Source organism: Athene noctua, chromosome 5 (genome assembly GCF_965140245.1).
Source record: "Athene noctua chromosome 5, bAthNoc1.hap1.1, whole genome shotgun sequence".
In the NCBI taxonomy this organism is placed as follows: Eukaryota; Metazoa; Chordata; class Aves; order Strigiformes; family Strigidae; genus Athene; species Athene noctua.
In genome coordinates, this window is record NC_134041.1 from 31051740 (window position 1) to 31067995 (window position 16256).

Here is a 16256-nt window from a genome sequence, read left to right on the forward strand (position 1 = left end):
GGAATGGCAGCAGTGCGGAAGGTGGGATATCTCAAGTGCATGAAGCACAGGTGTAAACCATGGGAGGATCGTGAGGTTTTAGGGAGTATAAGGTCTTTGGGGGACAGGGACAGACAAACTGGCCCAGTGACTCCTCGGGACTCTGTTTTTTTCTGGAGGGAATCTCACCACATTCAGCAAAGTGCTTTTGGGAGGGACACACACACACACACAGTCCCTGATACCTGCAGTGTGGGAAAGGAGCCATCCAAGGTGCAGCAAGGAAGGGCCGGCAAACGCAAGCCCTAAAGCTGCCGCCTGTTGCACCACACTTGGCAAGCTGTGGCTTCCCAGGCGTGGGGCTGGCCAGAGCAGGAGGCGCTTTCTCACCCCACAAACTGCAGAAACCAGTTTAACGTGTGCCACAGCCTCCCCACCCCATACTCATGAGTAAAGCTACTGTGATTGCAAAAGTGAGGTATCCAGTTCACATGCTGAGGAGGCATCTCTGCAAATGGGGTTTGTGCTTGTTCCCCCAGTGAACCGGCACTGCCTTTGCTAGGGATGCTGGACCACAGCCACGTTTGGAAAGAGCAGGCAGGGACACGCACTTCAGTCGAAAGTGCAAAGATTTGGGGAATTACTCCTGGCCAAGCCACTGCAAAATGGACCACTGTGCCTGCCTGTCCCATGGGAGTAATGCAGGGCCACCCCTCATGCAGAAGGCTGCACAAAAGAAGCTCCACTGTGTCTGTATGGGAGCATCCCCCAGTGCTGCACAGGCCCCACTCCTCTCCCACCAGCTTTTCTACGCCCATAGCTACCTGTGCCCGCAGCTGAGTGGCTACAAAGGAGCCCAGAGATTTAACAGAGGGGGGAGGCAGGGCACAGCGCGGTCCTCACCCTGGGATGGACAAGAGCCAAGAGGCAAAGGGCTGTTCTCACCCTGCAGAAGGGAGGAGGAAGGAAGCGGTGCCTGTTCGTTCCCGGGGCAGGAAGGGTAGAAGGAGCACAACAGACTGGCTGTCGCTCTCCCTTCTTCCTCCCCCGCCGGGTGGGAACACACCCTGGCTAGGACCACGGCCCGGCAGACAGGCCAGGGCAACCGCCCCAGCCCCGCACCGGCCGTGGTTGAACTAGATGATCTGCAAGGTCTTTTCCAACCTTGATGATTCTGTGATTCTGTCCCTGCTCAGCGCCCGTACGGAGACCCGGCGGCGAAGGGGCGAGACGGCCACCGTGTCCCCCAGCACTGACAGGCTGCCCGGAGCCCAGCGGGCCGCGGGTTCCCCGAGCCTGGAGAAGCCCCTCAGGAAGAGCCGGGACTGCCCCCGCCCCTGAAGCACACCCCTCCTGGGGGCCTCTCCCCGCCCGGCAGCGGCCTGGGGAGCACCCGCCGCCCCCCGCCAGCCGCCGGTGAGACCGGTTCCGCCGAGGCCGACCCCGCCGAGGCGCAGGCGGTCCTGAGGCGGCCGCCATGGCGGCGCGGACACACGCCGCGCGTGCTACGTCACCTCGGGCCCCTCCCCCCGGGCGCTGGTGCGCAGGCGCGCGGCGGCGCGGGCGGGGCTCGGGGCGTGGCGCGGGCGGCGGGGGGCGTGGCGGGCGGCGCGCGGGGTCCGGGGCGCGCGGCGGTGGCAGCGCCATGTCGATGGAGGACCCCTTCTTCGTGGTGAAGGGGTGAGCGGCCGCCCGCGGGAGACACCCCGCGCCGTGGGGGCCGGGGAGGGGGCCGGGGGACGTCCCTGGGCGCAGGTGGGAGGGCCTGGGTATAGCCGCCCCGCAGAGGGGGAGGCCCCGGGAGCGGGGGGTGTCCCCGCCCGGGGAGCGGGGGCGGAAGATGGCGCCCCCGTTCCCCCCCTTTCTGCGGGTGAGGGGGTTTTGGGGCGTCCCCAGCCCCGGCCTGGGCCCAGCTGGGGTGCCCGGCGTCGACAGCCGGGCGCGGGAGGCCCCGGGGCGAGGCGCTGTGCCGGGCAGGTGCCGGGCCGCGCCCGGGCCTCTCCGCGAGAAGTGGTCCCCGTTCTGCGGGCCAAGGACACCCCAGCTCTAGGTGCGACCCCGGGTACAGGGGTGGGCGGGGAAGCGGGAGGTGCAGCGTTGCATTGGCTGCAGGTGCGGCCGCCGGCACGCTGGCCCGGCTTGGGGACAGCCTGCCCGGATATCCCCGCCGGCCATCGGATCGAGGTGGCAGCGGCTTGGGAAATGTCGCCCTGCAGCAGGCAAAGCCGGGCGGGCTGGCTCGTGGGTGGCATCCCCAGGAGGCCAGGGCCGTGGTGTTCAGGCGGAAGGATGGAGAGGAGCAGGGACCAAGTTGGAGAAGAAGCTGCAGTGTGGACAGTGGCCCTGAGAGGAAGCAAGCAGAGAAGTGCCTGAACAAAGGCGAGCGCAAACCAAAGGCAGTCGAGGCAGCAGGAAAGGAAAATTGTAATCAATACCGTGAAAGCTCCTTAGTCTATAAAAAACTACCCTGGGGCCAGCTTCAGCTTTTGCTACCGGCTGGTCGCCTGCCTCATATCGCAGTGAAACAGCCCACAGGAGCAGTGGAGGTGGTCATAGGGGAGCCGTGGGGAAAGCGTGTGAGCACAGGAGGTGTGGGAAGGGATGCTCGTGCAGCCAGGGAAAGTGAATCTCTCTACCATGTTGAACTGATGCTAAGGGGAAAAAATACGAGTTGCCATGGGTGGGGAGTAAACGTCCTGTGAAATTTTCCGGAGAGGTTCCCATGCTGTGCGGGGAAGGGCTGGGAAGGGAGAGGGGATGTGCTGCCACTCCCAGCATTAATTACCCGACCAGTTGGGGTGGAAGGGGCTGGTGGAGGCTGTCCACATTGTGTTTAGTTAGCTTTTCTGGAGTTTGTAACTCCTCCCATCAGAGGACATCCAGCTCTGCTTTAAATTCCTGTTTGTGGGTACTTTCCTAAGTGTGCCCAGATGGAAGAAAACAAGACTTTTGCTAGCAAGTAGTGGAGGGAATGAAGCTCCAGATCCTCAGTGCGGGCTGCTGACTTTAGGGCACTAGATGTGGCAGACTCGGAGCTGTGGGTGTGTGAGAAGAGGAGGGATGTGTGTCAGGGTGCCGAGAGACTGCAGCTTAGACAACAATGTTGAGTACTTAAGGCCACGGTGGTAACGTAAAGAGAAACTGCAGTTCTGGCACCCCTGCAGGGTGTGGGCTCCGTTCATCTGTCCTGGGATTCCCCCACTGATAACCTGCTTACCTTTACTGGGGATAAACACCTGCATCTTATGTGGATGCTGTGTGCAAGCTCTTGGGCTCATGGTGGCCCCCTTTCACACCAGCAAAGTCTGGTCTTGACTGCACCCCTCATCCCAGCTCCCCATGAACCTGGGGGAGCGCTTCACAGCCCAGGATCGCAGTTTGTAAATACAGATAACCACACTGATAGACCATGACCCAAACTTGCAGACCCGCTTGCCCCAAACTATCAAAGAAGTGTTCAGTGCTGTCAGCAAGGCCTGCCTTCCCATGCTGTGAATGCACTCATCTCCAAAAAGCTTAGAGCAGCAGAAAAGACTTCTGTTCCCTAAGCCAGTAGAGCTGTGTATTTTTTAAATGCTGAATTAAAGTAAACAGTGCTGAACTCAAGAGTCTGCCTGGCTGTATTGTGGGGACAGTTCCTATAATTCTGTGTGCCCTTGGGGTATCTTACATAGGTAGTCAAGAGTCTTCAGAGGAAAGCTGTTGAGAGGAATGCAGAACATTAATTGCCAAAGAGCTGCCTGGTTCAGACACTCTGCCCTGGCTTGCCTGCATGACACTCGACAAAACCTCCCATAAAAAAACAGGTCCCTTCATTAATAGCTGACCTGTAAATTGTTGCTGCTCAGCATTTTGTGCCGCAACAAGAGACAGGATTATCCAGGGAGTAGGGCAAATCCTTATTTTACAAAATAAACTAAAAATTGTGTGAAGGAGCGTTGTTTGCAAGAAAGCTGTTCTTCCCTGCTTAGCTGGACTCAGGGCTGTCCTGGTGTGATGATAATCCCTTCGCTTCTCTCTGATCACCCTGGCTGCAGGGAGGTGCAGAAGGCTGTGAACACCGCCCAAGGGCTCTTCCAGAGGTGGACAGAGCTCTTGCAAGATCCCTCCATTGCCACAAGAGAAGAAATTGACTGGACCACTAATGAGCTCAGGAACAACCTGCGGAGCATCGAGTGGGACCTGGAAGACTTGGATGAAACAATTAATATCCTTTCTGTGGTCCTTTGGGCGTAAGGGTGTGCGGTTCCTGAGTTGGACTAAATAGCTGAGTACCAGTGCTTGCCAGTAGTTACTTTTTGTAGAAATCAGGACTACTTGGGATTGAATTTTGCATTCATGTTGGCTTTTCTCAAACTGCAAATGAGAAATTAAGACAAATGTGTTCAGCAAAAGGATTTTCCTTTTGCCTTTTTCTTTTCCTTTTGACAAGGTATATTCTAAGATGCTTTGTTCTAGAAAGCCTATTGTGTTGTATGAATTTGGATTTCTGTGTAGTCAGTCATACTCTAGGCTAGCTTCCAGAAATATTTCTTTTCCCTTGTGTTCATCTGAGCGCTCCTGAAAGTGCTGCACAGTATCAGAGAACCAAAAAATTGCAAGAGGAAAAACCTCACACTGGTGCGTGTACTGCACGGTATGTTCCTGCCATGCCTGTTTTTTCCTCCAGTGTTTTGTACTTGGCTAATCAAATTTTGGGAAAAGGCACAGCGCAGCGGACGCTTGGTAGACCCCCGCTGTGGCGTGCTTGGGGTTTGTGTATTTGTGTGCCTACCCAACGCTGTTAACGACGTCTCCTTGACTCGCCGCCTACGCATCGTTGAGGCAAACCCACGGAAATTCAACCTCGATGCGACGGAGCTGGGTGTCAGGAAAGCCTTCATCACGAGCACGCGGCAGGTGGTCAGGGTAAGGAACATGGGCTTACAGTGAGAGCGTGGAGAAGGCAGAGGGAGTGATGAGGTGGTTAAAAAAAAGGAAAGCTTGTGGTCATTTCTGTGCTGAAGTGGAGAGAAGAGAATAAACCTGCTACCTGCTCTCTCTCAGGCCTCCTCCTCTTCTCTGTGTGCTCCCTCCTGGGGATGCCCAGATGGGTTTGGGGCTGTGGGGGTGCAGGTATCTCATGGCATACCCTCCTTTTCTGCTGCTGCCCCTTTAAGTCTTCACACCTCTCTTGCAACAGCGAGCCTGGGAACCTATAGAAACTGGGAAAGAAGAGTAAAGACCCCGCTGCGATGCAGGGGAGGCTGGAGCCTCCCTTCAGCATTGAAGGAAATCACAACTGTCCTGTGCTTTTGGACTCTCAAAAACAGAGAGTCCACTTTGAACACTGACAGATGGTTAAAGCCTAATGTTATTGACGTACTGACTTCAACTTCCTACCCCTACAAAACAGTCCAAACAACCACTAGATTTATTTTTAACTTTGAGAAGAGGTGGGTTTTTTTAGTTTAAGCTCACACTTCAGAAGCAAAAGGAGGATTTTAACAACTTGGTGGTAATAAATAGAGAAGAAGCATCTTCCCAAAAGCCTCCGCTGCCTGGTAACAAGCTGCTAGTTAGGAAATTTTCTCTCAATTAATAGCTACACTGAGCATAGCTTAGTTTCTGCTGCCCCTCATGCCTCTTATGTTCCTGCTTCACAAATGCACTGCTGTGGCTAGCAGCAAGCGTCTTACCCTACCTGCAGTCCTGTGGTCTGGACACAGTTCCTAAAGCCTGCTGCCTGGGAACTGATCCTGAAACCGCACTGGCCCCAGGTAGCAGACATGTGCTCGCTGCCTTGCCCTTGTAGTCCACTCCCAAACAGGATCAGGCAAGCCTGCTCTATGGTCCTCTTTTCCTGGCTAAAAACTGCTGGCTAATGGGTTTTGGAGCTGCATCTTTTACTGTTAAATGAAATTTCTTAGTGGCATTATGCAGCTGACTTCCAGTTGCCACGGGGGAATTCGTGATGCATGAGCATTAGCTGGTGCCAAGTAACTGAGCAGGATCTGGTGCTCTTAGGTGACATATTGTATATCTTTGAACAGCTAAACTTACCTAAATGTTCTGGTGACATCAGAATTGGGCTGGTGGATCAACCCCTGCTAGATCATATTGACTACTTGCTAATCTACCCTATAAAAACTGGACTATGCTGTGATGGGGACCCTTCTGTGGCTAGTGATCTTCTACAGGAACTTGACAGCAAAACTTAATTGTTAAAAGAAAACAGAGACATGGTTGGAGAGGATGGCCACAGGACAGGAAACTTATCCTCCACAATATAAAACCAGATGCAACTGGGAATGAAGTGCAGGGGGTTACAGGCCTCCAAGACCTGGAAGAGCCTGACTCTTCCTTGCAGTCTATCAATGGGAACATTAATATACAAATCAAAGTGTTTCTGGCTGTAGTGGAGCAAAATGAGTGGTAAATAAGGAATATTTTCAAAATATATCCCATTACTGTCAATTCTAGTATTAGTAACTGTGTGTATTATGAACTGTGATGAAGCCTTCCAGGCTCTTCAGAACTGTACATTTTCAAAGAAAATCTCCCTTCTCTCACTCCCCCTAAAGAAGCCTTGCTGGTTATAGACAGCCCTGTAGCACCCTAAAACTGCCTGTCACCTCAAATCCAATGCTCACATACTTCTTTTGTTGAACGAACAGGAAATGAAGGATCAGATGTCTAACTCCTCCATGCAAGCACTGGCTGAAAGGAAGAACAGGCAGGTAAGAACCAGAAACAGGCAAGTTAAGTGAATGCAGTGGCTGGTACTTTAAGGAGTGAGGAGGATTTATCAGCTCTGGCAGCTGGTGTCTTAAGGTATGTGCTAGCTGGAACTTCCATTTTCACTTACTTCAAGGCCCCACATTGTAAGGTAGAGCGTATAGCGTTGATCGAAGCTGTGTAAAAGCTGTAATTACAACATATATCCTGTCTGTAGTTCATCCCCTTAAAAACCTTTGTTCTGGGAGGAGGCTTGCATGCTGCAGCAAAGCTGTGTGTTTGAACTGTGTCTGTTTTGCTGATCGAGAGAGCTGGTTCTAGCAGGCACGATGCTGCCTTCCTCTTCCAAGCCTGTCTCTAAAAGCAATAAGTCAGCATTTGCCATCTGTCTCTGTCTTCAGATACGGTTGTGTACGACTGTTGGTGTTGCATCATCCCGTGGAAAGGGGAATCTCCCTCCTCCTCAGGGGGAACAGACTCAGAATCCTTGTGTAATCCTGCACTCTGATGTATTTTGGAGCTAAGATGCTGCAATATCCTTTCACACAACTGCCTCATAATAGTTAGCCATGGAAGAAGCTCAAGGAGTCTCAGGTTGTCTGCACTTGTAATCTAAGGAATAGATGTGGCTTGTGCTCCTTCTCAGCTGATGGGGGCGGCTGTAAGGAGATCTCAGAGCTGCCTCAGTAAAAGTCAGCGTACACTTCGCACAAGGAACTTATCTGACTGCACCTATCGGTACCACTTGTGGCAAAAATGACAAACTGCAACAAGCTACTGAGAAGCACAGAGCTGATTCCTGAGCTTGTTATGGGGTTAATTGACATGCTTGGCAAACACTTGAAGAAGCAAAGTCCCTTACATCCCTGCTCAAACAAGTCTGTAGCTGTCTGTGTTTTGCTGCTTTCTCTTGCGCGAAGTTCCTGCTAGCTGCAGGAGACCATATGGCCCAGTGAGCATGGCGACATCTGGTCAGGAAAACTGACTTCCCTTTGCCGTCTTCCTCTCCCTTCCCCAGCCCCTCAGCTTCAGACCGCGAAGCTTGGGCTGGGCTGTAGCAGCTTTTCCAGCGTGCCTCTGCATCTGAGAGGCAGGTTCCTGACCCTCACAGACCAAGGCTGGTAAACAGAGGCCTTTGTGTTGAAGCTGCAGCAAAACTAGTGCATCGCATTAAATAAGCGATAGCTGCGCTTGCTTCCCATGAACTGGAGAGGAGCAGGAGCTTGCTCAGTGTCTCCAGGGCAGACAAAGCCAGATGTCTGCCAGCTTCCTGCGTGGTTGGTCCGTCGGCTTTCCTCATCCCTCCTTGAGCCTTGTAAGGCAGATGAACTGTAGCGACCGTCTTGTTTTAGCCTTCTGGAGCAGCCTGGTCATCATCTTGCTGCTCTTCACAAATACTCAGTCATCCTCCTGCCCATGATCAGTCTCGTTACGAGTTGGCCTTGCTTCCTCACTCTAGTGGGCAGAGTTCCTTCACCCATCCATCGTGCTGCAGGGTGCAGCGCCTCACCTGCGGGCCGTGTTCATTCTCCAGCATTCATTGCTCATGTTGTACCCTTTCCAGGGACCAGACTTACTCAGCCGGAAAGCCACATCTCTGCTGTTTTTGTGCAAGCTTCTCCGTTCAGGTTGTAGAGCAGGTAGCAAGTGTAATCTTGTATGCTGGCAACTGTACGGTACGCTGGAGGAACAGGTAGCCTGAATCAAAGACTGAATATACAACCCTGCTGTGGTTATATTTTGCACTGGTTAAGCACTTTATCCAGACTCTCTTAAGACCCTGTCCGTATCACAACGTTCAGTTCGAGCTATACATCTGTTAACACAATATAGCTGGATACTTCCCAGCTTACATGTCCACACAATGCTGCCTCTTAGCCCTTTGCTAGTCCTTTGTGCTGTGCAGACTGCCTGTGTACACCGTCTGTCGGTTGTACTCCAGCTCTCCTGCTGCTGGAGGGGCAGATCTGCAATATCAGGCTGCAGAGACTTCCCAGGCTGGTGTTCTGGGATTGTGTTGTTTTAGATTGTGACAGCACTCTGGCTGAGTAGCAGTAGAGCAGGAGGACAAGGGTGCTGTATATGTGTGTACAGGAGCATTGCCTTGTCTGCCTTCCCATGACACCCTATATACAGGCTGTGAGCAGACACAAGGGTGTTGCTAAGTGCTCTGTGCATCTCTTTAGGTGCTCCTGGGAGAAAGCGGGAGTCAGAGTTGGAGCACTGGACCTGACAAATACAGCCGTCTGGACCGGGAGCTGCACTTAGCAAATTCACACTTCATCGAGGAGCAGCAAGCTCAACAACAGGTAAGGCAACAACTGGCACCATGAGGACTAGCTAAATAGTTTTACTTGCCAAATGGGTGCTGGGGGGATGAGGTGCAGGCTGCAAGAGCCAAAAAACATATCTAGTCCTTGGCTAGTCTGGATCCAGGAGCCTGACAGCACTCCTCTTTGCTTGCAGCATATACCCATGCATGCATTTCCTGTACAGACATACAGCTCTGGATGCACCTGGCATGGAGTTTTTAACCCTCGAAGTTTGGGTCTTCTGCTCTGTACAGAAGGCAAACAAGATCTGGAAGATGTAGCATGCTAAGCTTTAATACGACATCAATTGCTGAAATCCTTGGAAGAGTAGAAACATCGCAAACAGAAAAGAGCCTGTTTCTCTTATGCAACTTCCCCTGGTTAAAAAATGAGCTGATGTTTGCTGTTGTTTGTGTGCATCTGCATCAGAACAGGGCTAGGAGCAGGAGCACGTGCCTGCTTCCTTTTCCTGCTTTTGTCAACACAAGCTTCGTGAGAAAGCCTGTGCGTGGGCTTTGCTGAACCCCTGGCGAGTTGTTTTCCCGCTGCCAGGGGAGTTTGTCTGGAGAAGTGCCCAGGCAGCATGCAGACCCGCGTACAGCAGCCCACCCAAACATGGGCCTTTAAACAAGGAGCTTTTTGGAGGTGGCAAACTTTGGTAAAGCTCCTGTCCCATGATGCCGCCCTGCAGTTTTACCTAGTGACTCCAGGAAGATAAATAGATTCAGAAATAGGTAATGAGGGTAAACATAATCCTTAGTGTGACTGTGCTCTGAAAATGACTTAAAACATCATCAGACCTACTTGGCACTTTTGGAGCCAGGCTTGCTATTTTCAGCTGTGGAAGCTGCAACAGCCTTTTACTGCCATTAACCCCTTGCTAGCTGCCACACATTCCAGGTTGCATTTCCCAGGCACAGCATCAGTGTGGCTCCCTGGTGCCCACTGCAGACAGGGGGTCTCGCGGAGGTTTTGATGACTAGCCCCTGTGGTTTCCAAGAGTCGCTTTAGTGGTGGGTACGGCAGGGAAGGGAGGGGGCATGGCTGAGCTGACGCTGGATTTGCAGGGCTGTCCGGAGACTGCAGCCTGCTGTGCTGCAGGGATGACATGCCCAGGAGGCTCTCCTGTGGCTGTCACTTCCCCAGCATTTCTTAGAAATGTGGTCCCCATTCCTGATGGTTTAGATCTGTGCTCAGGCTCCTGCAGCTGATGTTGGCCCAGCAGCATGTGTCTGTCCATGGGATCAGCTGGCTCCAACCCAGCTGCAGGAGGCGGCAGACTGTAATTGCGTTTCCCTTCTCTTTGGCCCCAGTTGATTGTGGAGCAGCAAGATGAGCAGTTGGAGCTGGTCTCTGGCAGCATTGGGGTGCTGAAGAACATGTCCCAGCGCATTGGCGGGGAGCTGGAGGAACAAGCAGTGTAAGTGTGAGACGCAGCGCAGAAAACCCAGCATGGGGCTGGCTCCAACACAGCTGGAGGTCCTCGCACACATATCTCTGCCCCTGTTAGGGCCTTGAATTTCCTAGTCCCTCAGGCAGCTGCTCCTAGCCAGACTTTGATTTTAAGCAGTGGAAAGCATTTCTTACTGCAGCCTGCAGCAATCCAACCGTTGCTGGTTTGAAAGCCTGCACCTAGGGCAGGCTTAACTGTTGGTTTACCTTCCCATCTGTCCTATTTATACACTCCTCCTAAGGCACGCAGTGAGCTCCCTGGTTTCAGCCAGCCAGCAGCACCGAAGGGATGAGGGAGGGAGGTGCTGTGTAATGGTGATACTGGGTGCTTTCCCACTCCACAGGGTTTTGTGCTGACCCTGGAAAACAGCTTGACCTGGGAGCTTTCAGCTCTGCCTCACTGCTCTGAAACATGCAGCACAGAGCTGCTATTGATAGTTCAAGCTAAAAATAACCCTCACCCACGCAAAGGGTTAAAGGGTAGCTCACAAAGTAATTTGCATCCATCATTTGCATATAAATCAGATTTTTTTCCCAGTTCTCCTTTGCAAACGAGCACATAAAGTTTCCAGTATGCAGGCTAACAGATACCACTTGCAGAGAGGCTTGAAGGCTTTGTGCTTAAAAGCCCTCCTTGTTTGGCTGGTAGGAGTCTGGAGGGGCATGTCCCTTGTCTTTGATGGAGAGGAGGAACTTTAAACACACCTCCTGTACAAAGCCTTGAAGCCTGAGAGTCTTCTGCTCTCACAGAAGCCAGTGGGTGCGGTGTGTCTGTTTCAACACCATCACGTAAGCCATCAGTGCTTGCTAGACAGCAGCAGACAACTACTGCAATGTATTCTTTACAACTTTTTTTTTCTCCACTGAATTGAAGGTTTAACAAGGGCCCTAGAACAAATGAGAGAAGCTGTCCTTTAAATATATTAAGCTTTAAAATCTCACTGGCTGGAGACAGTTGGATTGGTACCTTGATTCTGGATGTGCTCATTTCTCTTCAAATGGGCTTTTGGCATTGACAAAGCACAGCTTCAGGAAGGCTTTCAGATTCATTACAGTCACTGTGTGGAGGAAGTAGAGGGGTAACTTCCAGGCAGAGCTTAAAAAGCACCTTAAAAGCAATTTCAATTTCTTGTTCCAGCTTGATAGGTGACTGGAACAAGATTTTAGCTTCAACAGCAAGCCCTGAACAAGAAAAGGGATTTAAAGTGCAAGCTAGCACCTAGATCTATCTAACTGGTCTCTGCTAATCACAGATCATAAATGAAACCTTCCTCTTTAACAAGAGGAAAACCCCCACTCCTCACCTAGCAGGGGTGCATAGAGCTCAGCCGTGAACACGCAGGGGGGACCAGTCCAACAGGAGTCCTAAATGACCTCTCACTCTCCACCAAAGCAGAGCTGCTGCTTCAGCAGGGCTTTTTTTTCTCTCCTTGGGTACTTTCAAGGAGACCAGGCCGTGCTGGTGTTTCTCCACCAAGGTGTGACACGCTAATCACATTGGGGTTTTGACCAGCGTGTGTGCAGGCGCTGAGGAATCCTGAATTCAGGGAAGCACTGCTTGCTGATGGGTGCTGTGCTTCTCTGTCCCCAGGATGCTGGATGACTTCTCCCACGAGTTAGACAGCACTCAGTCGCGGCTTGATAATGTCATGAAGAAGCTCGCCAAAGTGTCTCATATGACAAGCGGTAGGTCCTGGGAAGTGGGATCCAGTCCTGGAGAGGGAGAGACAAGCCCTCAGATCATCAGGCTGGGATGCTGCATGCTCCCACCCACCAACAGCCAGGCCAGGCCCGAGAAGATGGGAGGCAGCAGCTCTCTTGGTTTTTGAAAGAGGGGGAAGACTTCCAAACCCTGCAGCTGCTCCTGCCCAGACACTGCTCTGCAGCCCGTCCTTTGCCTTTGTTTTATTTACAGATGCCTTTCTATTTATGCTGTTACTGCTGTGGTGGGAAAATCCCCTTCTCGACAGTAGTAGGGGAAGCTCTGCAGCCTCCTGCACTGCTGCAGTTTCTCAGACTGCCTGCATAACAAAAGCTTTCAAGGTGCCATAAAACACTCGCCACCGTGTGTGGCTTCCCCCTGCACCAAACGCTTGCCCGCAGCAAGCTCCTTCCCAAATCCGACCTGCCCTCATGCTGCTGGCAACGGGCAGGCCCGATAGATCTCTCAGCTGATGGATGAAAAAGGCGATTTCTGCGTCTGGGGGAGGCTGAACCCACGAGAAAAGTCCTTATAAGGCTGTGCCGGCAGCGGGTGGGCTGGCAGGGTGCCGCGGGCAGAGCAAACAGGAAGCCCGGCGTGCCTGCTGGGAAGTCCCCCCGCCGTGGCTTGCCTCTCCGAGTGCTGGCAGTGTGCCCGGTGGTTGCTGCCTCCGTTATCCCTCTCCCGTGGGTGCTCGGGTAGCTTGTGGAGGCAGCAGCAAGTTTGGAGGAGATGTGTTCCTGCTCTGTGAAATTAGGCTGGCTGGGGGATTTCTGAGGTGGTAGAAATACAGCCCTAGAGAGACTATTTAGAGTGCTGACAGTGCTTTTTGGGTCACCAGTAGCCTGGTGGCAGCACGACCACTGGCAAACCTTGTGTATCTCCCCTTTCCTCTGGAAAAAAACACTTTGATCATTGCAGAGTGCTTCTGAGAGTTGTGAAAGCATTTCTGCTATCCCTGCCATCGCATGTTCCGAGGCTGACCGGAGGGCTCTTCCCAGGGGAGCTGCTGTGCCCAGAAGTTGGGGGGTGCCTGCAGCCGTGGCCCTGCTGCTGCACCATTGTCTCACAGGGGCCTTCTCTGGCCACTGACAGATAGCCACTCTCAGAGGCGATGCAGCGTCGAGCTCCTGCGGAGCATGCCTGGGGCCAGCGAGGTGTAAGGACGTCCAAGGGAAGCCTCAGTCCTGGCTCTCTCCTCAGGGGGAGCTGCCACAAGCTCCTCCTGACAGAGCTCTTCCGGGCAGCTTTCACCAGACCCCTTGTTCTGCTAGCAAATGGGTTACTCCATGAACAACCAGCAACACACAGCAGCTGTCTGTTCCTCCTGATTGCTTTTGAACCGGCTTTATCAAATCTGTTTGAACTTGGTTGGGGAGAAGTCTCAAGAATTCCCGCAGCTGTCCCCAAAAACAGACGTATCCTGGAGGAGAAACGCTGTTGCCTTGTGGGCTGCAGTGGGGCATGCTGCCAAAGGAGCTGCTGCTTTGGCTTTTTATGGCTTCTTTAAGCTCAGATTGGGCTCCTACCAGTAAAACAAAGAAAAGCTCTCACCCGATTTTCCTTCCCTGTTAAAGCAGGAAGACTGATGCTTCCTTTTCCTTCCAGATCGACGGCAGTGGTGTGCAATTATCGTCCTCTTCGTCATCTTGCTGGTGGTGCTCATCCTGTTTTTTGTCCTGTGATGGACTGAACTTCCTTAGACGCCCCCTCCCCGCCCCCTTGTCCCCGTAGCACGGGGAAATGAAACTCTCACCGTTTCCGTCCGCCCACAGAGATCCCCGGCAAGAAGATCCGCACCCAGCTCTCGCCGTTCTCCTCTGAGGATCACGGCTTGGCCCCACCTGTGTCTCACCTGGCCTTGGGGAGAGGGGGTGGAAGACTGGAGCTGCCTCCTCTCCCAGTGCGGCGCCAACCTGACCTGTGCTCCAGGTCCGGAGCTGGGCAGCTTGGAGGGGGACTTACCCCTGCGCTTTCACCCCGTGCAGGTAGGAGCTGGTTGCAGCGGTCCCGAGCTGCTGGAGGTCGGATGCGGACACGAAGCATCGAGCCCTGGGGAGGACGGGCCCGGGGAGGGGGAGGAATTAATTAATTCACTGAGCATTACAAACCACATTGCCAGCCCGCGGGGGTTTGCCAGCCAAAAGTGTTACTGGGAGGAGTGGTGGTGTGAAACCCCACGCAGCCACGGCGAGGGAGGGGAGCCCCGGCCGGATTCCCCCCGCCCCCCGCTGCCTTCATCTTGCCGAGACCCGAGGTCGAGTCTGCAGCGGAGCGTCCGCATCCACCACCCCTTGGCAGGAGCTTGCAGGCGGGTGAGCCCCCGGGTGCAGTGTCCTGCCGTCGGCCGGCCCACCACAGATAGAAGCCTCAGAGCTTTAAACTTGGGTTAATGCACGCTGAAAGCTGGCAAACAAAACCATCAGCCGGAGAGTGAGTTTCTTAAAGCTTTTAAAATTGCCTCCGTTGTTACACAAGCCTCTAAAGCTCATTGACTGATGCTTTCTTTGCCCTTGTATAACTGAGTAACTGCTTCTGTTTAACAGCTGCTTCCCTTTGGCAAGTGATTTGTCAGGTCTAAAATAACTTATTTTTTTTAAGGAAAAAAAACCTAAAGATTTTTTTGATGACCGTTCGAGCCACGTTCTCACTGCGGGTGCACGACATGCATTATCAGAGGAATGGGGCTCAATTATGTATTTTAAGTGCATATGAACTTGTAAATAGGATGTCTTAATTTTTCCCAACAGCTATTTTTTGGACACCTCCGTTGTGAGCAACCAAAAGGCAGGAGATTCAAAGCTAGATCAAGTTTCTGTATGACTTCCCAGCCCTTTTGTTACCTCGGAGTTGTTTGTCACACGAGTTGTCTCAGCAGTGTCAGATAGCCTAGTTGTGTCCCTCGTACAGTGGATTAGGAGTTAGCCGGGTGGTCAATACCCATATGTGGTGCAGAAAACCCACCCTGGCAGTATCACTGGGGAGAAACGCAGGCGGGAGGGGGGGTTCGTGCTGCAGACACTGATTGCAGGATGTGGAGTGACTTCAGGAAAGCAGAACCGGTTTCTTACTAAAGTCTGCTCCTGTATTTAAGTTTCAAACACCAAAAGACTTGGGACAGGCTGGCTTACGCCTCCCATCTGGGTCTCAGATGGGGCTGGGGGAGGAATTTAATTGGTGCTGACGCTAAGACTTCTGCTGAAATTGCAAATCACCCCTGAAAATCATCCTTCCTGAGCAGGAAGCTCACTGCCAGACAGCTTTACCTCCAGGATGCTTAGCCTGGACTGAACACTCCTCCCCGGCGGGCTTGTGGCTTCCTTCAAGTGGCTGCGTGACCCCCCCCCCCGTCCCCCCCGCAGGTGCCGGGCGCTGATGGCACCGTGCCTTCTGCCTGGGGAGAGACCGAGCTGCCCCACCGGGTCTGGGCAGAGGCTCTTGTCACTAACACACACACACCCTTAGCGCTGACCCCTGCCAATTATTTCAGCAGTTGCTCTTCATTCTTATTTTCTTTTGGTTACACTGTAAGAAATATGCGGTGCCTCCTTCCCAAGGCTGGCTCCCGCAATGTCTGCGTGGCTCCTGGGGCTTAGTACCTCTCCAAGAGCAGGTTCCCGGGAGTGTGAGTCCAAGCAGGGGGCTGGCCAGTGGCTGGTATTCGCACACCTCCGATCCCTGTGTTATTTTCAGCGTGGTTGTGCATCCTCCGGGAAAGGCTCCCAGTGCTCCGTGTGGGACCGCTGCATTGCTAGTCTGGCATGCTGCCGGAGGGTGGCCCAGCTGCTGGCATCACCGCAAGCCACCAGGCTGTCTTCGGTCCCTTCTCCTGTGTACATTTGCTTTTTCTGTTGTTGGTGATGCCTCTCCCCTTAACACTAAATAAATGCAGTGCTGCTGCCCAGCGTGGTGCAGCACAGATCACCGCTCGTTCTCGCAGTGACAAGTTGGGGGTCTTCTGGCACCAGATAGTGGTGAAAAAGCTCCCACCAGCATCAGCCAGGCATCACCCTCCTGGCTTTTAAGGCCTAAGCGGCTGCTGTGGTTTCTGGGGTCCTCTCTGCTGTGGGCAGCTGCTGCCCAGATGTGGGGGA

The 16256-nt window shown here is 53.1% G+C and overlaps 1 protein-coding gene across 2 annotated transcripts; it reads left to right on the forward strand.

Moving 5' to 3' along the window:
* The first annotated feature begins 1569 nt into the window (after positions 1-1569).
* On the forward strand, positions 1570-16082 carry STX6 (syntaxin 6). Of its 2 annotated transcripts, XM_074906928.1 has the most exons (8): positions 1570-1659; positions 4017-4186; positions 4793-4887; positions 6636-6698; positions 8883-9005; positions 10322-10428; positions 12052-12146; positions 13771-14072. In XM_074906928.1, exons 1-8 carry the CDS (start codon positions 1625-1627, stop codon positions 13845-13847), a joined length of 765 nt encoding a protein of 254 aa, XP_074763029.1. In that variant the 5' UTR covers positions 1570-1624; the 3' UTR covers positions 13848-14072. The 2 variants fall into 2 exon arrangements, with proteins under 2 accessions (XP_074763029.1, XP_074763030.1); XM_074906929.1 differs by lacking the exons at positions 1570-1659; positions 4017-4186 and having other exon boundaries at positions 4799-4887; positions 13938-16082.
* The last annotated feature ends 174 nt before the right edge of the window (positions 16083-16256 follow it).

Bases quoted from the DNA above. Each gene is read 5' to 3' on its own strand.
- STX6 (XM_074906928.1), top strand. From the start codon at position 1,625: ATGTCGATGGAGGACCCCTTCTTCGTGGTGAAGGG. The intron at 4,187-4,792 runs ATATCCTTTCTG...CTCGCCGCCTAC, and splicing joins AGACTTGGATGAAACAATTA to GCATCGTTGAGGCAAACCCA. The intron at 12,147-13,770 runs GTAGGTCCTGGG...TTTTCCTTCCAG, and splicing joins AGTGTCTCATATGACAAGCG to ATCGACGGCAGTGGTGTGCA.